The sequence below is a fragment of the Pomacea canaliculata genome, linkage group LG5 (genome assembly GCF_003073045.1).
Source record: "Pomacea canaliculata isolate SZHN2017 linkage group LG5, ASM307304v1, whole genome shotgun sequence".
Lineage (NCBI taxonomy): Eukaryota > Metazoa > Mollusca > Gastropoda > Architaenioglossa > Ampullariidae > Pomacea > Pomacea canaliculata.
This window is the reverse complement of record NC_037594.1, coordinates 14,737,251-14,761,053: the sequence shown is the minus strand read 5'-3', so window position 1 is coordinate 14,761,053 and position 23,803 is coordinate 14,737,251. Positions and strand designations below refer to the sequence as shown.

At 39.9% G+C, this 23,803-nt stretch overlaps 1 protein-coding gene across 3 annotated transcripts in view; it reads left to right on the top strand.

Moving 5' to 3' along the window:
* LOC112565098 overlaps positions 1–23,803 on the top strand; it is a 50,919-nt gene that overhangs the window by 25,438 nt on the left and 1,678 nt on the right. Inside the window, exons 1-28 of one of the 3 annotated variants that reach the window (XM_025240376.1) lie at positions 3,993–4,130; positions 4,356–4,529; positions 4,685–4,800; positions 4,989–5,141; positions 5,351–5,546; positions 5,829–6,013; positions 6,327–6,545; positions 6,828–6,936; positions 7,187–8,113; positions 10,953–11,066; positions 12,940–13,647; positions 14,483–14,536; positions 14,929–15,173; positions 15,574–15,666; positions 15,904–16,296; positions 16,812–16,891; positions 17,098–17,161; positions 17,425–17,607; positions 18,089–18,191; positions 18,532–18,652; positions 19,013–19,155; positions 19,475–19,602; positions 19,939–20,094; positions 20,829–21,024; positions 21,547–21,743; positions 22,272–22,502; positions 22,737–22,851; positions 23,135–23,294. In XM_025240376.1, coding sequence (XP_025096161.1) covers positions 4,418–4,529; positions 4,685–4,800; positions 4,989–5,141; positions 5,351–5,546; positions 5,829–6,013; positions 6,327–6,545; positions 6,828–6,936; positions 7,187–8,113; positions 10,953–11,066; positions 12,940–13,647; positions 14,483–14,536; positions 14,929–15,173; positions 15,574–15,666; positions 15,904–16,296; positions 16,812–16,891; positions 17,098–17,161; positions 17,425–17,607; positions 18,089–18,191; positions 18,532–18,652; positions 19,013–19,155; positions 19,475–19,602; positions 19,939–20,094; positions 20,829–21,024; positions 21,547–21,743; positions 22,272–22,502; positions 22,737–22,851; positions 23,135–23,294 — 5,501 coding nt within the window. In that variant the 5' untranslated portion in view covers positions 3,993–4,130; positions 4,356–4,417. Of the gene's footprint in view, positions 1–55; positions 447–945; positions 1,173–1,310; positions 1,404–1,773; positions 2,170–2,424; positions 2,502–2,885; positions 2,950–3,228; positions 3,451–3,942; positions 4,131–4,355; positions 4,530–4,684; positions 4,801–4,988; positions 5,142–5,350; positions 5,547–5,828; positions 6,014–6,326; positions 6,546–6,827; positions 6,937–7,186; positions 8,114–10,952; positions 11,067–12,939; positions 13,648–14,482; positions 14,537–14,928; positions 15,174–15,573; positions 15,667–15,903; positions 16,297–16,811; positions 16,892–17,097; positions 17,162–17,424; positions 17,608–18,088; positions 18,192–18,531; positions 18,653–19,012; positions 19,156–19,474; positions 19,603–19,938; positions 20,095–20,828; positions 21,025–21,546; positions 21,744–22,271; positions 22,503–22,736; positions 22,852–23,134; positions 23,295–23,803 lie in introns of those variants that run through there. The other 2 variants (XM_025240378.1, XM_025240375.1) reach the window with 2 other exon arrangements.

Here is a 23,803-nt window from a genome sequence, read left to right as displayed (position 1 = left end):
ATATTGTACCTGCTTAGAAATGCAAACATCAGTTTATGTATTTTTCAACGTTTAGTTGAAGGAAGGTTCCGTGTTCTTCACAAGCGGCGCGGATGTGGACAGTTCCTATGGCCTGGCCATGTGGTATAGTGGCAGACGTGTCTATTTGCGGGTCAGTACCAGTACCCGGGAATGGACTGTCTTCACCACCGCTTTCCGACTCAACGCCTTTGTCAAGATCCGCTTCTCGTGGAGCATTCAGACGGGATTGCGGCTCTTCCTGGATGACAAGCTCGTGGCTGTCACCAGCGTCTTCTTGCCGCGCACGCGCCTGGGCATCACGCGCACAGACCAGTTCCTGATCGGCAAGGCCCTTAGCCGGGACGTCTTTACGCGCATGGAGCTGGAAGGCTTTGAGATCGCATACTGTCCTGTGGAAATTCTTGACTCGCTCGACATCGTTGTTTGTAAGCATTATCGACACACAAATATACAATTGTGGTCAGGCAGCAGATACAAATGTCTCCGTATTTTAAGCTACATTTATGTACATTTTTGAGTCACGCAAGACACACACAATTGATTGTATGCATACACTATCCATCGGATCTTGCCTAGAAAAAAAGAGACGAAAATTGTACATGGTAAGCCTGTCAAACCGACTTTTGTACTAACTGATTATTTCATCAGATATTCCACATTTCAGTAATTTTTGGCACGTAGATTTGAGATATAGGCACTTTTTATATATGATAGGATTTGCATATTGCCATATTTACCTTGAATCTCTTTGAGAGCACATAGTAGGCATTTTCCAAGCTGAAAGTTGCCACAGATGTCTCAATTTTTTTTTTAAGCATGACTAGGTCAACATAACTAAAGATGTTATTTTCAGGGAAGCGAGACCTTAACACAGCAAATTCATTGGGAGCACTGATTGGCATCTTTTTTCTACTTACTCTACAGCTGTTCCTGATTTTGAAGAGCCTCCTCGGCTGAACGTCACAGCTGCTGCAGACACGGATAACGTGACGTTAAAATGTACATTCCAGCCCTTCACTCGTGAAGGCCTGCTGTATTATGTTGCGTGGTCTGTCAACAATGTGACTTTCAGAGAGGAAACCCTAACCAATGGCTCCTTCTTCAGCGTCGTCACAGAGGAACAGCTGCTTAATGTCACCTACGGAGACCATGTAGGTAGTTCTTAATCTTCAACATCACTGAAAATAGGATTTGAGGATATTTGTGATTGGTGTGGATGGATTAGAAACTTTGTTCTGGTTTTTCAGATTTATCTCTGCTTAATAAACCTGCTGCATTTGTTCGTGCAGATTTTCTGTGAAGTGTATGCCTGTTACCAGTCCAACTGCCAGCAGACTGCCAACTCTGTTAGAAAAAGTGTCAGCCTGATTGTTCAAGTAACGGTCAGTACCATTCTGCTTAGTTTCTGTAAGCTAGTTGTTAGCACAGGTATCCTGAATGTATATGGGATAGACATGCTATGACTTTGCGCTACTTGGGAAAACTTTTGGGAGTTTTTCACCATAAAAAGCTTTCATTTCCTTGTCATATCAATGCCTCATTTTCATCCATTCAGCCATTTCCCTATTACTTGCATGCCAAAGAAACTAATCTTCAACTATTTACCTGTTATTTGCAGTGAGCAAGATGTTTCCTTTTCACCATTTACTCGTCACTTATAGTGTCTGGGTTATTTCCCTTTCACAATTTACCTGCTGCTTTTACCGTGCCTGATATTTACCGTCAGATACTTACCTGTTGCTGTGCCTGCAGGTGAGCGAGAAGAGCCTGGTAGTGACTGAGGGCGAGAACCCCGTGTTCCTCACGATCTCCGCCACCCTGCCGCCTCGCATCCTTTGCAGATCCCCAGGAGCCTCGTGCAGCTGGCAAATCACCACAACCTTCATGACTTCCACCACAGACTTGCGCTGCGCAGACGGACGGAATATTGCACAAGCACTGCTTCGCTGGGTCGACAAGAATGACACGCAAGAGTCCTTCTGCGGAGCGACGTTGACCGACGCCAACTGGCTGACGGGCACTCGGCTTGCTGTCTTGGCTAGCACTGACACCCTGAAGGATCGAACCCAAACACGTTCTTTGCTTGTTCAAGCAAAATTGTTTGTCAGCGGTGCCTTCCAGAGACAAGTTCAAATAGACACCGTGCAGGTGCGTGTGGTACTTGTCAACAGTAAAAATTGTCCAAACAAATAATCGGTTTTAATTAGTCACTTTTTTGTTGGAAATGTCAAGTTGAAATGTTGATCTCTATTGTTACTGTAAAAAGACCAAGTAATTATATCGTTAAACATTTGTCTGATGTTAACCCTTGAGTACGTGTAAAAATAACAGTAGTGAATATTTTCAGATATTTCACTTTGTCTTTTCAAGAATCTTGGTTACATGAACTAAAATTATGCACAGGTCGAGGTCAAAGACAAGGATGAAACGTCTGAATGCATAATCCACGGAGACCCTCATGTGAAGACCTATGATGGAAGGTCGGTAGCTCATCGATCAGAGCAAAATATGTTTCTCGTGCTTTTTCTCTTGTCTTCTCTTCTGTGTCTTTATTTCTGTTCTTCTTTTCTTCCCCTTTTCAGTTTCTGTAAAAGAGGATAAATATGTAGTTTCTTTGGTTCTTACATTTCACAAAGCACTGATTTGAATTCAGCACATGATACTGATCGGATCTCAATGAGCCAGCATGCAGTGGCCTGTTCAGTGATTAGAATGTAACTAAGGTTCTAATTAAAACCAATACATCTTTGATTGACAACTCCTTATCCGTTCTTCCACAAGAGCTTAGCTGCTTGATTCGTAGGCGTATAGTCTGTCCGCCAATAAGGTTTGAATTGTCACTAATTGGAACACTCATCTTTCAGGAGGTATAACAACTACAAAGAAGGAGAGATGGTGCTTTACAAACACAAGACTGATCCTTATCAGGTAAGAATCCTTTTATTTTCTTTGTTTTAGTTGAACGTTTTGAACGATGTTATAAATAATTTGATTTTATTTTAGATCCATTGATTCAACCTTAGACATAATTTTCAGTTAAATAAACATTGCTTTGTCCACAATAAATTATAATTGTTACAGCTGACACTTTCTTACAATGTTCGAACTATTGTAGCTGCATCCTTCAGCAAATTATTTTAAGTAGCAGATCTTTCGTTTACAAAACAGAAAGCAAACCATCTTAACGATATTTTTATCTGGTTTTAGGTACACGTGTTCTTGCGTCGCTGCAAGGACTTTATAGCCTCAGCATCATGCATCTGCGCCGTAGCCATCAGATCTGGCGACGACGTCATCCGCTTGGACAAATGCGGAGCTGGATCCGGGGAAACAAATGAAAATCGTCCAATTAAAATCTCTCTTTTCATCAATGGAGACCTCACGCGAGGCACTAGCATTCTAAGGCTGCGAGGAAACAACAAATACAGAGTAAATAGCAAGCTTCTTGAATAATATTCCTATAAAAGCTTAAACTACTTTTGGGGCACTTAATTGTTATCTGAAAACATAAATGTACTATATACACATTCTATTTTATAAATTTAGAGCCGATATCTTCAACTTACATAGCTTATCAATATTGGCATGATTTTATCTGGAAGAATTTTTAATGATATTTTGTTATTTATTATCTAGGGTTTTGGTTTTTTGTTTTTCTCTTTTTAAAGAAAAGACAGATAAATTATTGCAGATTGATATGGCTAAAAATATCATAGTAAGGACAAGCGGCACATTTTAACCCTAAGACAATTTTAGTCAAGAAACAAATTAGCACCCCTCTTGCTTGTAATGACATTTATTTGCAGCTAGAAATATCGTAAAGTAAATTGTAAACTAATGGAGATGTGTACTTACGGAAAGATATTCCATCAGATTACGTCTGAACCGTAAATCTTTATCACCCATTGATGATGTCGCCAGATTCTGCTGCCAGCTGGTCGCTACGTCACCGTGGAGACCACTGATGTCATGAACGGCAAGTACCTCAACGTGTACATGCGCGGCTCCCCTAGTGACGTGGGACGCACCGAGGGACTCTGTGGCTCATTGGATGGCAACATGGACAACGACATCACCGCAAGCGTGGATGACTTCAACACTTTCTGGAGGTGGGCACAGCCATTATGTCTCCCTTCACTCATTCGAAATAACATTATTAAAAAAAAACTTTTCATTATTTCCGCCATGAAATTTTAAATCGTTTATTTAAGTTTTGAATGAATTTTATTTTTTTAAAAACCGGACATCCTTACTGATATAATATGAAGAATCCACTGGAATAGGCCAGCATGACGTTTAATGCCTAACGGTTGTGACTTTCCTCTGTGGCGCAGGGTGAAAGAATCCGAACTCGCTGTATTCGGGGTACTGTCCAGATGCCAGTATTACAGAAGCCATGGCTGTGGAAGAACAACCCTGGTGCGTGTGCACAGACGGCGAGCAGCTGTGCGGAGTGGACGCGTCCAGCCAGTCATGTGCAGCTGCTGGTCGCCGGCGCCGCTCACAAGGTAACGACGACGACAATGACAACGGCGACGAAGACGACGACGACGACTACGACGACGACGACGACGACGATGATGATGATGATGATGATGATGATGATGATGATGATGATGACGATGATGATGATGATGATGATGATGTTTTGTGTTATCTATAGGTACAGACATCACTTTGGATCTTTTGAAGACGTCATCACAGAATCCTCCAAATCGATGCTTGACCAGGCAGCCTCCTGTTCAGTTCCAGTTCGACATCAACTACTCATTTGCTGTGGTGAGATTGTGTTTTGCGACCTCCTGACAGAAACTGTTGGTTATTTTTAACACGTATTTCATGAAGGTGATAAGAGGAGATTGATCATTAACCGTTCAAATACAGAAACTCGTCCAAATGAACCTCTGCTGACTTTTTTAAGTATTTATGATTGTGCACTGAATAGAATTAACTTTTCTGTTGAGCAGGGTACGTGGCCAACATCTACTGGAATCACTCTTGAAATGGCTGTAACATCGTGCCGCAGCCAGATCGAGGCTAACCTCAGTGCAGGTGCTTGCGGCAAGATTGTGTCAGCTGATCTGACAGCAGCAATTGACACCTGTGTAGAGGATGTTCAGGTAATGTATCCAACCCACATGTCCGACTTTTTGGTCTCTTTATAGTGACATTGCAGTATTTGCAACCAATGTAGTTTCCGCTGTTTGGTGCTATGAATTGTGCCTGGGGACCGATAAAGTTGTATGAAAAATAAGTAATGCTTGAGAGATTGAATCTGCATCAAATGGGCCATCGTAAAACATTTTCAAAATGGGGGAATTCATTTCAGATTACTGAATCACTCACCTGGGTGGCGTCTGCCTTCAAGACTCTCCTTCAGATGTGTTCAACGAGCATCGAATTTGACCTCAGTCTTTGGAAGCAAGTTACCATTAATGGCACAGTTGTCGATGAGCCACCAACAGACATTTTTGACACCATTCTCTGTCCATCAAACTGCACTGGACACGGCCTTTGCGTTGAAGGTTAATAGCGGCAATGTCCTACTAAATTTGAAGAATTTTGGAGAATAACTATCGATTGAAAGGCCACTTTAATCCACTAGACTTCACAATTTTCCTGGTGAACTGCTGATTAAAAGTACCCTCTATTATTATCGTAATGTGCATTTCTTAAAATCAGCTGCCAGGTCAGTCTTAGGTCTCGTGCAAAGATTAAGAGATTCTTAACGCTGGTTATACGGTTGTTTTAATTGTGAAAGTGGCCTTAATTGCTCCTGATGAAAACTCCATTCATTTTCACCACAGGTCAATGCCAGTGTCAAGGGAACTTCTCTGGAGATGACTGCGCGCTGGATCTTGGCAATCCACCAGTAGTGTTCCCAACAGACAAGGCGTGTGACAGACTTGAGGACTCCTGTCTCAACGTCACTGTATTCGGCTCTGGTTTTGTCTCCTCAACCGATCTTGTCTGCTTTGTGCAGGAGCTTACGGTTAGTAACTTTAATTTTCCCGACCATTTTGGACGTTCTCGGTTCAGATTGCCTGAGATACCTGAAAGGGAAACAATTATGTGATTCTAAATCGGCATCTTTCACAACATTATTAACTTAATTTTAACTGTTAACGGTCTTCATGTGGCTCGATTTCTTGATCTTCACATTCCACAGGAATGTACTTTCAATAAACGCACACACCTATATACACCTATGCAAGAGCGCAAATATTTGGATGGCTGGATAGGTGGGCAGACAGAAAACTACTTCCAGAACTCTTTCGATTTTCCTTTATTTGAATCCTTTTCAGATTACCCAGGATGGTTTTGTGCAACAAGACACAGAGGCGACACCAGTCACAGCAAGTTTCATCAGTTCTCAGCAGGTAATATGTTCACTCAGAAAAGTCGGCATATACAACATCAGCATCAGCAACCGACGGGATCTCCGATTTAGCAGCACCTTCATCACATACGTCTCCTATGACTCAGGCTGTTATAACTGCTCTCTGACTGGCTGCACTAAAAACGTAAGAAAACAATTGTACTGCTCCCATATCCATTACTAAATTTTATTTGCCTTTTCCATTTTTCAGGAATGACACCTTGTCCATATGTTTTATATTTTTACTGTCTGTAAGTCCCACTTAGGCATAACTCTAAATTTATTAGGAAATTTATTTTGAGTATGTAATTTAAAGACAAAGGCTAGTTCATTTGCGATTTTTTTATTCTGCATGAAAAGTTGAGAGTTAATGTGCATGATCAACAATTATTTATGTTTAATAATATATTATAAATACTGTGTGCAGAGCGGAGTATGTGTAATAAATGGTACATGCTATGGTGACGGTTTTGTGAATCTCTTCAACCCTACACAGCGCTGTACCAATGGCAGTAGCGTCTGGACCATTATCAAAAGTAAGATATTTGTCGTGTCACTTCCTAGCAGGTATCAAGTTAGCCCCAAGTGATATTTAACTATAAAATATGTCAGATTGTGTGATTTCTTGATATTAATAAAATGTCACATTTTCCCTTTGGCATCAAAGGAGTTGCATCTATATTTTCATTGGTGATGACATTTGATGGTCCTTGTCGACTTTCATTATAATACTGTATTTATATATCAAACACATTTTAAACAGTAAAATTAATTTTTTTTTTCTAGAAGAAGAGATTGTGTCCAAGACCTACAACTTCCTTAGCATTGACGGCACAGTATTGGTGACCACAAGTGGAAATGTAACTGCCATCGGTGCACCTGTTCTAAACAGTCAGGCCGTGGAGCTGAACGGTGTTGATCAGTACCTTGATTTTACAAACGCCACTAGTTTATGCGCCTTCAAGCCGGAAGCCTGCCTTTTAGGTCTGTCCGTGACCTTCAACCTAAAGTTAAAACAAGTGCTGGGAGATGAGTACATTTTCACCAGCGGCGGGGATGAAGAAAATGGGCAGGGCCTCTCCTTGTACTTCCACCTTGGACGATTGTTCCTCACGGTCAGCACCAAGGACCTGGTGTGGTCTGTTTCCGTTCCTACATCTGTCCTCCGTCTTAATGTCTTCATGTCCATTGAGTTCTCCTGGAGCCGCCAGTCAGGACTGGAGCTTCTGGTAGACAGAGTCGTTGTCGCCCGCACCACGACCTACATCCGACGTCAGATTCTCGGCGTTTCCCGCACAAACTTTTTTGTAGGCCGCTCTCTGGGCTTCCCAGCCAACCGCAGTGTCTTTGCTGGAATAGCGATAGAGGCCTGGTCATTCACACATAGCACTCGTCAAGTCCGTGACGCGTTACTGCCCGTTGAGTCGACGACAGTGCTGACGACCACTTCCCCTGCAGCAAACGCGACAACAGTCGCCACACAGTCGAACACAACTAGCACCGGTACCATGTCAACAGTAAACGTCACAGGTGTGCTAAACGCTACTGAGGGCGTGACAAGTGTGACAGATTTTATGACAACAAGTGTCTCAAATGTGACGGGTATCGGAACTACGGGATCCCTTTCCACCATCTCTGCAACAATTGTCACCAATTCTACTCAAAATGCAACTTTGTCCTCGGTGACAGGAGCTGCCAACACAACAGGAACAGGTGAGAAATGCTTTAATCATCGTTAATTTATTAAAGTTCTTTTTATTTAAAGTGTGTAAATTTGGATAATGATCAATTTTGCTATTTTAAATCGTATTTTAGATTGTATGTGCAAATTCGTATAAAGTTTCTTTGTAAAAAGTCATTGAAAAATTCTCAGAAACTTATGCCACAAAGGAAATGAATTTATATATGACAGTTTTATTCTTAAACTGAATTCTTTAGAGACATGTTCCAACATGTTTTATTTTTGTTAAATATGCATTTTCTTTTTTGCAATGTACTTTGTCTGAACACTGAGTTTAGTTGTATATGTCTCTTAAACTGTTAAATCAGTGTAGCACTTGGCACAACAATATGTAGAAGGCATTGCATAAATAGTTTTTCTAATAAATTTTTAAGATGAATAATTATCTTTAACTTCAGCAACACTATATATGAGACACAACATACTAAAGGCTAAAAGCAATTACCGATGGATGTTTTAGAGGCGGGCTCTATGCAACAGCAGCTTGTCTCTCGTTTCCGTCTCGATGATAGCTTATTTTGGGATTAAAGAAAGTGTTAGGGCTAGTTTTAGACTAGATCAGATTATCTGTAGTTCTTAACACCTTTATTGGGCAATTGTGGAAATGTTCTTTCAGTTTCTGTGCATCAGTGTAATGACCAAGTTCGAGAAGAGTGAAATTGCTCGTTTTTGTTTAGTTGTGCCAAGAACTCTACACCTGCTTCATGTGTTGTGCTGCTTGAGATGATTAATACAGCCTTGTATTCTTATAGTGTTGTCTGAAAAGATTTCATGTCTGCTTCTTACACTGACCATGATAGTTGAGTCAAGCTTCTGAGCTAACAGCACTGCAGCAATGGTGGATTAAAAGTATTGGGTGCCAGTCGGCATCTCATATAACTGAGTTATATAACTCTCCCACCCTCCTTTTCAGTTAAAAAGTCCATTCACTTAGAAGCATTTATTACACTAAAGCTACCTTCATAAGCGATATGGAACTGCCCTACTATATACCTGGACCATATCACTTTTCTTGATTATACCATTTTTGGCAATGTTGTGAAATATATCTACATGTTCTCTAACTTTCTGGTTTCAACTACAGATGAAAGTGTTTTGCTACACTTATTTTGGATCTATTCTATTTGTATTTCTTGCTGTGTTGCCTTTTTCCTGAATAAGCAGTTTATAATTTTTGTGTATCCTGTTTTATTCACGTGTTTTCCTGATTGAATGTAGAAAACTTAATCTTACCATTATATCAAAATGGATCTTTATGAGAGGTTGAAATGATGTGAGAAGGTAGATAGCATTGCACCAAGTAGTTGACAGTAATTCTTTGTAGCTTTGCACCAAGTAGATGACTCAGTGTACACGAATTTCTTCGATTTGAGAATTATCACTTGTTTTCTCAAAAACTTATGCTAGACACTTCATCTTACTAACAGGTTTTTAACATAGACAGAATGTCTATAATTTCATCTTATTTTGCTTGTAGCTTGTTGATTGTGCCTTTTCGTGAATATGAAGCAGAAACTTTGATCTGACTGACTAGCAGACCAGTAGACAGCAGAGAGTATAATTCTCACAAATCTAATGCACAAACTTTCCTCTCACAATCTAATGCCTACATTTATAGTTTATAAAAAGCGGAATCTCTCTTGCACAAGGTAGACACTGTCTGCACAATATTGAAAGGCTCGGACTCTTTTGGTGGAGTAGTAACACAAAAATCTGGAGCATTGAAAGACAATGTTCCAGATTATCTGGCTTCCACGTAGTGCCACCACTAACACCATCACATACCTAACCCTTCCACCAAAGACATCTCAAGTTAGGCATCACTTTCCTGCTGCAATCGTTTCAGGGACTGCAGGCAACTTCACAACCTTGGGGCAAACATCTGGGTTGCCATCATCAGTGTCTTATACCACAGCATCGATGACACAGCCAGAAATGAACCAGAACAAGACTATAATGCCTACCTTAAATACCACTGAATCATTTCAAACGCAGACAGGAGGGAACCTGACTACCTTCAGTACTTACCTACAACACAACCAGGATCAAACCAAACACAGACCACTATGTCTACAATAAATGCAACTACTTCATCTCAAACTAAGCCACCACTGAACCAGACACAAACCACAATTTCTACACTAAATACTACTGCTGCAGCTCAAACACAGCTACCAATTAACTATACCACTATGTCCACAACAAATGCAACTACTTTATCTCAAACTCAGCCACCAATGAACCAGACCCAGACTACTATATCCTTAATCAATACCACTGCTTCAGTTCAGACACAATCACCAGTGAACCAGACGCTGACCACTGCATCAGTACTAAATACTACTACTTCATTAGGAACAGTGGATAACCAGACTCAAACCACTAAGGGTACACTAAATACCACTGCTTCAGTTCAAACGCAACCATTAGTGAATCAGACACAGACCTCTATGTCTACACCAAATACTACTGCTACAGTTCATACACAATCACCCATAAACCAGACACTAACCACTATTACAACACTAAATACTACTGCTTCACTCCAAACACAACTGCCAGTGAACCAGACACGGACCACAATGTCCTCCTTAAATACTAGTATCTCAATGCAAACCCAATCAGTAATGAACCAAACAGAGACAACTGTTTCCACAAAAATGGTAGAACAGCTCACAACCACTCCTGCAACAGGTATAAACAATGTCACAGAGACAAGAGCAACAGGATCTTTTGCAACTGTTTCTGCAACAGTTTTGACTGCAGAATCTCTTAGAACCATCTCTGCAACTGGTCTGACAAATGTTACAGGAACAAATACAATACAACCTACTACTGTACCTACAGTGACAGGTTTCACAAATGCCACAGGAAGATCAGAAACCCTCATTACATCTGGAACCACAGCCACAGTGCCAACCTCAGGTGAGAAAAGTTTTCATCTTTAGTTAAAAATCACTTTTCAAGTTTTTTATTGTTAATGTAATTATTATATAAATTACATATCTAAATTTTAACTATTTCTTGGAAAAAGTCTCCAAATCATGTATTTATACTAGAGAAAGAGCATTTACACATGAAACTTCTTCATGTGTGATAAATGCATTTCCTTTTTTGAATAAATGCAGAGTTTTTTACTGCAGAAGAGAAAAACTTGTTATTGAAATTGATTGATGGCAATTCAGTTCTGAACAATCTAAGCATGCTGTATTGCTAAGGCTTACTTAATTAAGAATTTTGCCAACTCCTTTCTAGCATGGCTTTTGCTCTAAACAATAACTTATGCTATATGTGTCCTTTAGACTGCTTTTTCAGTCAAATAACAATTCAAGTCTTGGCACAATGGAGTGGAGGTCTCATAATGGATAATTTGCAGAATGAATTTCTAACTTATAACTTTCAGTACTTCTTAAATATTACAAGAACATAGCAAATTAAATGTTAAAAGCAAATTTGTCGAAGGCTAGGAAAGACCTTTTTATTTGTTATCTTAGCATGATAATATTACTGATTAATACTGATTTACTGACTAATTAAGTAAAAGGTAGGTGTTATGTTGGCCAGTTTACATGAAGGGGCTTATATTAACTTCAGGCTTTACAGCAAGGAGCAAGGCAGCTTGAAACTGTCTATGATATTTTCCTATTTTTTCCAGTTGTGCCTTGAATTTTTTTCACTGCTTTGTGTATTTTGCTGATTAAATAATTTCTGCAACTTTTTATACACTAATTGTGCTGCATTATAAAATTTCATATCTGCTTCAAGTTGTTGCTGAAGTGTGGAAAAAAATTCCACAAAATGTTTACAGATAAATATTTGCTTACAAACTATTAAAATATTCACAATGCACTCACTGGAACATGCAATTTTAAACAAGTACCATGCAGTGCCTAGACTTTCCAGATCTGCCAGCAAGTGTAAAATTACAATCTTTTAACGATAACTACAATAGATTCCCCTTAAATATCTTGTTATCCACTTGGGGATATAACTTTATTAACTAAGCATTATTGAAAGATTCATACTCATTTCAACTATTGACACAAATCATTTGCTGCAGTTGTTTTGCCAGCATATCTTTTTGCTAATAATCTTTACATATTTGTAGTGCTTGTTATTATTCTACCTTCCTGTAAAATAAGTTTATAATATTATTGCATCTTGCTTCATTCAAACAAATGTTTGCCTCAACAAAAAATAATAAGAATCACAAAGATAGTGAACAAGATTACCTTTTACCTGTAGATAGTTGTGGCATATGTGTGTGTGTGGTTTAAACAGTGGGAATAAAAGCATTATAACAGCCTTTACAGGTAATTAACACTAGAAAGGTAAAGCCAGTGTGAAGCTAAATTTATTTTCTATATCTTTGTGATAATTTGTTAGTTTCTAAAACAGTTGAACTAGACATAGTCATCTCAAAATTATCACAAGTAGAAAGGTCTCTCAAACCAAAAAACAAACTAAAACTATCAGCTCTTTAATGTGACTGAAAAAAGTGTGCAGATGCTTTCATGTTACAAAAAATCTCATAGAACACCCAAGCTCACAACTATAATGCAAAAATGTTCATCTCACACATATGTAGCATGAACAATCTTCAATCTCACGCTAACAATACTGTATACTGTTAGACTACATCTGTCTCTTTGTAGTTGAACTAATAATAATTTAATTCATTTTAAAAAACTTTTAAAAATAGTCATCAGAGATGTAGTCTTGATTAACAACATAACACACTTCAAGCCAGAACTAGGCTTGGTTTTCATATCGTCTGTTGGTATCAAAATGGTTCCAGGGACAGCAGGCACCTTCACCACACTGGCTCAAGTGTCTGGGTTGCCTTCGCAGCAAGTTAATACAACAACGATGCCCACAGCAATCAACCAAACACAGACTACTGTATTACTACGCAATACAACATCAGTTTCTCAACAGCCTATAGTGAACCAGACACAGACCACTATCTCCTATAATACCACATCAATTTCTACACAACCAGCAATGAACCAGACACAGACTACAGTGTTCCAGCTAAATACTACTACATCAATTTCTTCACAGCTACCAATCAGCCAGACACAGACCACTGTATCTCTACTTAATACTACATCTATTTCTACACAGCAAGCAATCAACCAGACACAGACCACTGTGTCCTTGCGGACTACTACATCATTAGTCAACCAGACACAGTCCATTGTGCCTCTGCTTAACACTACGGTTTCATTACAACCAGCAGTCAACCAGACACAGACCACTGCATCCCTGCTAAATACTTCATCAACTCCTTCACAGCCAGCAATCAACCAGACACAGCCTTCTAGACCTGAGCTAAATACTACTGCTATTGTTCAAACGCAGCTACCAGCCAACCAAACACAAAGCACTGTTTTCACATTAATGACAACTACTTCAGTCCAGACCAGGGCAGGTACATCCTTAAGTTCATCATCTATTTCATCTGATCCCCAGACAACGCAAATGCCGTTGACTTCAACAGCGGGTTAGTTTTACTATATAAATTTCAGATTTCAGTAAAATAACAGTTATAAGAACAAGTTATACACTATATAAATATTTTAGAAAGTAAGTTGAATAACAGTCATTTTTCATACTTCCAGCCTCTTAAGACTAACAGTAGGTGTTGTTTAAGAACAGATGTACTTGTAAATCATTTATTATGGATCATAAATTAATTGCTTTGTTGGATGTGTTTTATAGTGGTACGATATTGACTTTATCCCCTTATTTTTGAGTTTTGTCAATAAACAGATTCTGCCATAGCCTAAGACATGCTTACAATGAAATCATCATGTATTACATAATGGCTAAACATTAATGTATGATAACATTTTGATTGATTTAACACAGTTTATACATGCAGTCAGAGATTTTGTACTTGGAAGAAGTAATTTTGTTGTTGCGGGGAGGGATGGTATATAGGGTATCCTGTTCTAAGATGACTCATTAAGTTCTGTTTTGAATGGTACAGGCAAACGGTTTTGCTTTTCTTGTATACCCAAGCCTTTTACCTATATTATCATAGCATGGCTTTTGCAAGCTTGTAATTGCCTCTTTGTTCTGAAATATACTCTGTGAAGTATCTATATGTTTTTTTTCTGTCAATGATTATTAGAAGACTCATATTTTCAAGGGTTGTATTGTTTTGAAAAATTAATTTAAATGGTGCTGCTAATTATTTCCAAAAATATAACTCATGCTTCTTTGGTACTAGAATTGGTAATTCATATAATTCCTTGGAACTAGAATTGATGAAACATACTTATTATTAAAAATATGAAATTTTTTCTTATGCTTGCAATGTTTTGCACAAACAGCAATCACAACTGCAGCAATGACAACTTTGTCTTCTACTTCAACACCATGCATTGGTAAGCCATACCACCACCCTCTCGATCTCTGCATATGTACTCTCTGTCACTGAAAGTGCCGGTTCTTATGCAGACGTATTTTATCCTGACATAATTTTCAATTGTTGTATATTCATACCCAAACAATATGCAGGCACATGGAGCAATAAAATGTCATTTCATGCTATGTACACTATATCATCTCTCTCCTTCCCTCCTTCTCTCGTGTATGCTCTTCATCTCATCTAAACACAGCACATGCAGCTGACTTAAATGATTGAGTATACTGTGTTCTAGCACAACTCTCAGAACGATATTGATGTCTTTAGCTCTTTTCGGTGATTTATCGGGGTTTTTTTTTTTCACGATGTCACCTTCAACTCTGGTTATTTCCCAAGTATTCATGTTTGCAGCCTCGACCACCGGCTATCCCAATATGACAGGACCTCCGACTGTAAGCAACGCTGTGCTATCGTCAAGTGTTCGGTTCGACTGTACCGTGAGACCAGCCAGTCTCGCCAGTACAACCTACACAGTCGAGTGGTCCAGTGGGGGGGTGGTGTTGCTGTCATCTGATCTCACGGGCTCAGCCACCGTGCACTCGCTGGATTCTTCTAGTCTCAACCAGGCGTCAAGGAACTCCATTCTCGACAATGGCGTAAGTACTGTAATATAAGCTTGTTCGCAATTAATTCGTTGAAAGGAGATCGATCGAGGGCGGGTAGGTACGTAAGTTTAAAAAAAAAAATATTTGAGTGGCGGGAGTTGAAGAGAGAGAATGGATGGGAAGCAACAAACGAAGGGACTGGAGGTAAGACTACAGGATTAAGGGATCAGACTTTAATTAGTAATAAAAATTAGAACTATTCTTGCTGTTGTCCGTAACACGTATAGAAACCTTTACCACCCGGCTGTTTTTAAATCCAGCTGAAGGTCTACCTGTCGATTTCCGTTACCCTTGGTCTGAATATAATAGTACGTCTTGATAGCGACAGTTTTTCAGTAAATTAAGATTATTTCGCTTAGAGGGATACTCAAAGGTGATAAATCATTTTCAGATTACATGCTCAGTGACGGCCATAAGCACTGCCCTCTGCGGTTACATCCGAAGTCCTCCTCTGTCGTCCTCTCTCGCACCCACGAAACTCCAGGTAAATTGTTTGTAGCTTCAAACGGCTGTTTGAAACTCTCTGTGTATGACCGCTCTTCAATACTTTTATCTCAGTGATACTACGTGCTTTAACTCGTTCGTGACCACACTGTGTAGATGTTCGTTCGACCTCTTTTTTATGTGATGAAAATGAAACACGAAGAAATAAGGGAGGAATCCTATTTAAGCAACATTGTAAAGAGATGCTTTTTCTAACAATTATTCCTGCATATGCTAGGTTGTCCTGCCATCCCAGGCGCTGGTTCGAGCTTCTGAGATTATTACCGTCAGTGTTGGTTTTAAGAACTCGGTGACAGCATCGTTCTACTGCCTGCTCAAGTACGGCCGCATGTGCACAGTGGAACTGGAGGCCCGCACCAGCCAGTCACGCCCATGGAAATGCATCGGCAGCCTCAGCATCCAGGCTCTGGTCGTAAAATCTGTCTCCCCCACCGGCAGTGAAGTATGCGGCACTCAGCTGTCCGCGTCCAGCACCTCGATGCAAGAACTTCTACTGCGGGCTGTGGTGAACAACATTGTTCGCTCCCAAGTCAAGGTGGAAGTAGAGGTCAGCCAGGTGGACATTGTCAATGGTCAACGCACATATACGTCTATCCTCAACAAATTTGACGTGAGTGATTTTCACATTCCTTGAAACCAAAAGTTTGTAGCGTATATCTCTGTTACAGTTGTGCAAAAGGTAAACCAAAATATCGCTTGTTGGTTGGTTAGTTTATTCAGTAGGAAAGTGCTTACACCTTGCGGCGATTTCGCACTATGGGGAAAGTACATTTAGAGAATGCATGAGGCTAGAGCTGTTGACCTCTCCCTGTCTATGGTGATGCATGTGCAGATATATGTTTCTCCAAAACAGAAGGGTGCCCCAAATTCTGCTTACCGTCTAAAGTTAATGAACATTTTGAAGTATGGCGAAGCGATACAAATGCTTTTACAATCCTTCCCTTAACCTCTATAGAATGTAATTAAGCATTTCCTATTGATCTTTAGTGTCCAAAATAGGTTGGAAAAAAATCAAGAAATCCTCCAAGTAGTCGTTCTGTATAAAGATGGGGTAGCATATCATGATTTTTTGGTAACGAATATCAAACATTATTAGTATCATTTAAATGTTTCTGTTTCTTAAAGGTGAATGTGGAGAGTGCATACAAAAGAGACTCACATTGCTTCATATATGCGGATCCCCACTTCAAGACCTTTGATGGCGTGTAAGTTTACATTGGCTTTGGCTAAACAGGCCAAGCACTTCAAATCCTAATACTCATTTTGGCCTTAAATCAGCATAACTATCATCGCAATGATCGTTTTCGCGATCATTGTAGTCGCCACAGTAGATGTTATCGTTGTATTAGCAGTCGTGAAGAGGTAGTAGAATACACCAGCTATATCAAGCCTCTGCTGTTTTCCTGTCCAGATACTATGATGTCATGCGACCTGGACCTTTCGTGATCTACAAAAACAAGCTGTTTCCAGTGGAGGTAAGAACGTGCAAAATCATTAGATCAACCTTGAGAAAAAAGTTTGCATTGACATTAAGAAACTCTCCGGAAAGTCATTGTGACCGATAATTACCGATTTCTGTTTTTATTTTGATGTAGGAAAAGCTGGTGGCTTATTTTCATAAACAGTGGGTGGTATATTTATAAAGCGTTTTGGGGTACTGGTATTCATGGCATGCTATATCTAAGATGTCTTTATCTATGCTGAACAACACCTCAAGAAGACTTGCTTTGTTCAAAAGGTCGAGGGCTACTTCCAAGTAGTTGGCAGAGGGGTGCAGGCCTGCGGCTACGGCATCCGCTCTGCTGATGACGTCATCCGTGTAAGTCGCTGCAACTCGCCCTTAACAACCAAAATTTTCCTGAACGGCAATTTGACACCCGGCACCCGCATTTATCAGGAAGACGAAGGAAACATTATTAAGGTGGGTGACAGTGAAGACAAATATATCCCATTATGCACTGGCAAAAGGAATTATATTTATATTTTTTCACCTAATAATATTAAAAGTAGAGTTAACAGTCTGACTGATGAGCCATTCATACAACATAATCAAACGATCAGTGTGACTCGGTGAATGGAAGTTGTTACTGCTAGTCTAAATTTTTATTTAGGTGTTATTTTTTCTTTCGTCCACTTAAGTTTCTTCTCAAAATGTCTTGTGATCGTACTCTTTTACTTACAAGATAGGGCATTTGAAAGTATTCTATCACATCATTTTAAGGCTGCTAAGGTCAGCTGTCATTGACAGTCGTAATGCCTTTTTTCCTTTAGAGCATTATTAAGCCATAACTTTTACATTTTGCTAACGATCTAAGAGTTGGCAGGCTATGCCTAGCTTGTTATTCTTAATGTTTGCAAGTGCCTAACTTATCCTAACATTTATGAAATGCGTGTTCCTGCAGGTGTTGCTGCCCACGGGTACAGTAGCTATCGTTACTGCCGGCACACAGACTGAGCTCGGCCTTGAAATCAGACCGTCTGTTCTTGACGTGAACCAGACTCAAGGTGACAACGCACGCACGCACGCACGCTCACGCAAACTAACGAATTATACTCAAAAGCAGTGCCTACAGCATGTAATATAAAAATGATTGTGAACTGCATTGCAACGTTCAAAGTCATGTTGATTTCTTTAAAAGAATTTGTTTCTTTCTACTTCTCACATTTTTTTATTTTTAGGAAATGATCCATTTATTTGAAAATTCTTGGTCACTGGAACTATGGAGACCTTTCGCTGGCAAGATAAGTTTTCTAAAGTGACCAGCTGTTATTTTTGTTCCAGTTCCTCTTCCTATAGTGAAGCTGTGGATACCCTCAATAATATTTTGTTTCCAATCTGTTCAAGGTCTGTGCGGGGTGTTCGATGGCAACATTTTAAACGACCTGACATCGCGCTACGACCGTGTAACACCTGTCACCAGCTCACGCATAACACGAGATCCCAACGACTTCAGCATGACTTGGATGTTAGTTTTCTTGACATGTTATTCTCTCGTTAGCAGAAGTAAATGACATAATTATCCTAGAATTTTGAAATGATACATCATCATCGTCGTCATCATCGTCATCGTCATCGTCGTCATCGTCATCGTCATCGTCGTCGTCGTCGTCATCATCATCATCGTCGTCATCATCATCATCGTTAGTTTTTACTGCTGTTTCGTCTCTTTACTTTCTTGTAGCTGTTTTTTCACATCATGGCAGATTTCTGCGCTTTCATTTGACTAAGGAAAAATTATGATAGAATTCTATGAATGCTTATTTTTGTCTTCTTCCTCGCAAAACGGCATTGTTCGAATACTGGAAATTTTTCTACCCAATCACAGCAACGATGAGTCCCAGTCATTCTACGGAGGCTTCAAAGGCACCGCCAGCTTTGACACATCCACTTATTGCACCTGTGAGCGCAGCAAGCTGATTTCCTGCTCTCCTCAGGGTTATATCTCAGACTGTGGTGTATCCATTTCCGGTCAGCATCACCACTTGTATTGCTTACTCTCTCTTTCTTTTACTGTTCCTAAAACTGATTTAGAAAAAAGCATTAAAACTCTATCAGAACTAGAACAAGATGCTTTTAATTCACAGCCTTGAACGAAAGTGTCATGCTCAGATTCTTAATTCTCAATAACTTATATACAGGCGAATAGTAACAGTAGTGAAAAATAGTCGAACTGTAAAACTTTGCGACTGGTGTACGGTAAAATATAGCATTGTTTGCTATTTGTAGTTGTTAAAGTTAGTTATTTAGAACTTCTCATCATATTTTTTTTAAATTATTGTTTTTACAGGAAAGGAAATAACACAAACACTATTGGAGGATCACTACCAGACACGGGCTGTTCAGAACTTGCAAAGACGCAAGCGTCAGACGACCGGCGAAGTCTTCACCTATGATCCTTACTTTAACGCTTCTGATGTAAGCTATTGAAGCTTGCTCGTTATCGGCTGGAAGCCTCGATTATCATGCCTATTGACCGGCTATTCTTCTCATTATTTCTTTCATTTCTCCTTGTCCTTATTTTCTCACATCAAGTAGCTCTTTTATTATGTTTTATTGGTTATGCTTTCAATTTCTTTACAGCTTTTTTTATGACTACATAAATACTTGCCCTTCATTCGTACTTTTTGTCTTCTGTTACCATACATAGAACTGGTGTCGGATACCTGAAAAAAAAGATATGACGCCTTAAAGAATGATATCATTTATAACAATCTTTGTTGTCTGTACAAAGTTTATTTTGTTTCCTTTCAGAGTGCCACTTGGCCAACTCAGAGTGGTAAAACGGAGAGCCAGGCTCGAGCAGCGTGTTCCAACAGGGTGATCAGCTCGCAAGCATACCTGCAGTGTAAAGATTTCTCTCCTGACAACTTCACCACAGAGATTGAAAATTGTGTGAGGGATGTACAGGTACAAAACTCTCATTCCGACCTACTTCTTTAGCTGCACACAGTATTCGAGTGTTCCCTTTCCTGCTTCATTACACACACGTGTGTGTGTGTAGTATAGTTATATGGTTCACATACCCTTCGTATGAGGATTCTGCTTAATTCGTCTTCCTCAAAGCTGCCATTGACTAGTGTGTATATTTCCTCATAAGCTTTAAAATTGTTCTAATAGCAGACTTTCGCTTATTGTATAAATCAAAAACAAAACCAGCTTTACAAATTGTTTTGAGATCTTGTAAATCGTGTCCGTCATTTAAACTGTTTGTAGAAATTGTGCCGTGCAAGTCTTATCGTCATTGTGGCCCTGCTGGTCGTTATCTTCATCTCACGTAACACCATCTCTAAAATCAACCACCAATATATATATATGCTAGTATTTAGAATAGAGTAGTCGCTACAGCTATTGGAAAAATATGCGTCACTTGACGTCACCAGGCGCCATCCTATCCAAAAATGTATAATTGTCCCATTACGCTAATGTCGATGGAAATCATAGTAAAGAATTTCAAAGAGAAAAAGTCTTCCCGTTTTAAAATTAGTTTATATTAGCTGCACATAAGTCAATACTCTCGATCACTTCATGCACACTTCTTTGTCTTGGGAATGGGGGGGGGGGAGTGGGGGATTTCCACCTAAAATGAGCGCTATTTAGTGAACTCTGAACTAACTACTTGCCCGTTTCCTCCTCTTACTCAGCTGACGGACAATCTGGACTGGTCAGACTCCGCCTTGCAGACGGCACAGAAGCTCTGCGGCTCCACGATTGCAACGGACTCGAATCTCTGGGTGGACAGCAACCCCACGGATGAGAGCGTTCCCGCAACAATTCAATCCAACATTGCCAACACACTGTGCCAGAACCAGTGCAGTGGTCACGGCAGCTGTCAAAACGGTATGCGAGTCGTGGTTGAATGGTTTGACGCCCTAACTTCATAACTACGGCCGGCCCCTTGCTTGCTAGACCACTAAATTGTGCACTAGAAAGTCGGTAGTTCGAAGCTTGCTCGGGCCTGTGGCTGGAAAACTTCTTCCCTTACCCCCTAAGGCAAAAATTGGCTGTTGATTACATCATAGAAAATTAAGGCGGCAAAAGGAGAAATTCGTGCTCCATCTTCTTTTGTGCTTTAGACACAGAAATATCTACACTTCCCTGATGCCCCTAAGCTATGGGATTTTTTACCTTTTACGCTTATTAATGCCTTTGGCGGGATCAGGTATATAGAATAGCCAGATGTCTAAGACGAAGGAGTCAGGTAATTTTTTAATTGTTTTTATATGTGTCGACAACTGTCACAAAATACCACTCCTTTCATTCGTCTTATACACGAGTAATGTAGTTCATTTTTCCTCAGACATCATCAGCTGCCTTCATTTATTTATTATTTTCTTCTTTTTATATTTCCTCCTTTCATAGGTGTTTGCTCCTGTGACAGTAAATACGGTGGCATCGACTGCTCTTTCGAAAAGTCCCAAGCACCAACTGTTGACGTCGTATTCAGCAGTGTCATGTGCCAGACGAACTTAGGCTCCTGCAACCGCACGATCGTCCGGGGATATAATTTCATGAACCTGTTGCCTGGATTTCTGTCTTGTCATCTGACCCCCATACAGGTGAGCGTCCGTTCAAAAGTTAAAGGTTAGGTGCTACTTCATTCGTAATCAGGATGGTGAAGGCACTTTCAGTTTGAAGCGCTTGCGCATCAATCTGTTGCTACCGGGCAGACTACTTAGTTTACCTAGTTGTGGAGCGCTTAATTGCCATCTACATATGCCAAGTATCTCTTTTTATCTCTTTCTCTCTGCCTCTGTCTCTCTCTCTCCTTTGATCTCCTTTTCATTCCCCTACCCTTTCTCTCCCTTTTTCTGGCTGTCATTCTCCAATCATTCTCCCAACACATTCCAAATACGCAGTGCCTTCCTTTAAATGGCTCCAACGAATATCTTTTTTGTCACAGTAACTGGATATTAAGGTAGAACGTTGACTGTAACGGCGGAAAAAAAAAAGCTTTGAGCCTGTATTTTAAATGGCACACGCCTTCGAGAGAGGTTGCAAGGACGTAGCCAGATTGACACTCGCTGAGAGACGTGCATTTTTGTCCCACAAGTGTTCCAATACTATATCCGTCACTCATCTTACAGGTGGACCAAACAGGATGGACGCGCAGCGGCCCTAGTGTCACCGTGTCTGCTGAATACCGCAGTAGGTACGAGGTGGTTTGTAACCTGCCAGCCGAGAGAAGCTACACCATCGCCATCAGTAACGACCAGCGCTCCACCAGCATCAGCGAAGCTCTCTTCCTCACCTACGACTCCCAATGTTTTGTTTGCAGCATCAGCAACGACTCACAGAGTGCAACCTGCACCTTGAAGGTGGCTTGTTGTTTGTTTAGGAAACTTATGATCTTGCCTTTTCTTTTCCTCCTTTTTATTAGCAAGACAAGTAAATCAGAGGCTGGGAGATGAGCCTGGATTAGTCACTGTTGTTACCATTGTAACATTTTATTTACATCTTGCAATAAAATCTTTTTCACGTGAATTTCGTTATATTGTTACTATTGTTGTTGTTGTTGTTGTCGAAGATTTAATATTTTTGCATGGTTGCAGCCACTGACATGCTTTATTGGAGGAATGTGCTTCCTTGAGAAACAAAAAAATCCAGCTGACTCCTGTCTCGCGTGCCAGCCGTCCAAGTCACAGACATCTTGGACTCAGGCCAACGGTCAGTGCTTGTGTACACCTGTGAACTTTCTGTGCAGGAGAACCGCAACGTTCATATATTGGTACCGTGTATAGTAATCTTGAAAAGCCAGTCAGGATTTAAGAAATTACACATTACTACACACACTACATTATCATAATTATCTTCATCATCCGGAGCAGAATGTATTATTATTATCATCATCACTACCTCCAGCACCACTATCTTCACCACTATTTTCAACACCATTAACATTATTGTCATTTTCGACCTCGTCGGTAATGTCGGCGTTTGTATTTTGTAGCTCTCGGATGCACTACCTCGACATCCTCATCGACGACAGTGAAACTAGCCAGCGACCAAGCGTCACGTTTCCGGTCGGAAACAATCATCATCGCAGTATCCATTAGCGCTGTTGTGTTTGTACTCATCGTTATCGCCGTCGTTGCTTACATCGTTCGAAGGTACCGTTCACGTTCAGCCTGCCATAATCTTTTGACGCAGTATTTTACTTCGCAGTCAGGAACTACAACAAAGCTAAGGGTTCTGGCCAGAGTGGAAAAGCACTCGATTCAGTGCAATTTAAACAATAAATAAACAAATCTATTAGTAAATAAACAAACTAAAATTAATATAATCTTTTAAATTTTCTTATTTCCTTGCGCTCCCTTTTCTGTTCTGCAATCCCTTTACTAAATCGTTTAAAAGTCTTAATTCTTTATTTTGAGGCGCATGCATGTTTACAGTAGCATTAAAAGTTATTATATTATTGGTCTTACCGCTAAGGACATGTAAGATTATGGGTTGTGTTCGTAATTATTTAAACGTCAAGTATAGGAATCTGTAGACGTTTTTAAATAATCATATATGCATGGAAGCTTGAGTACAAGCGAGTTTTTTATGTCTTTTGCTATTAATAATAACTTAATTTTCCCAGTAAAGATGAACATGTCTTCTTTTCTCAAATAAATGT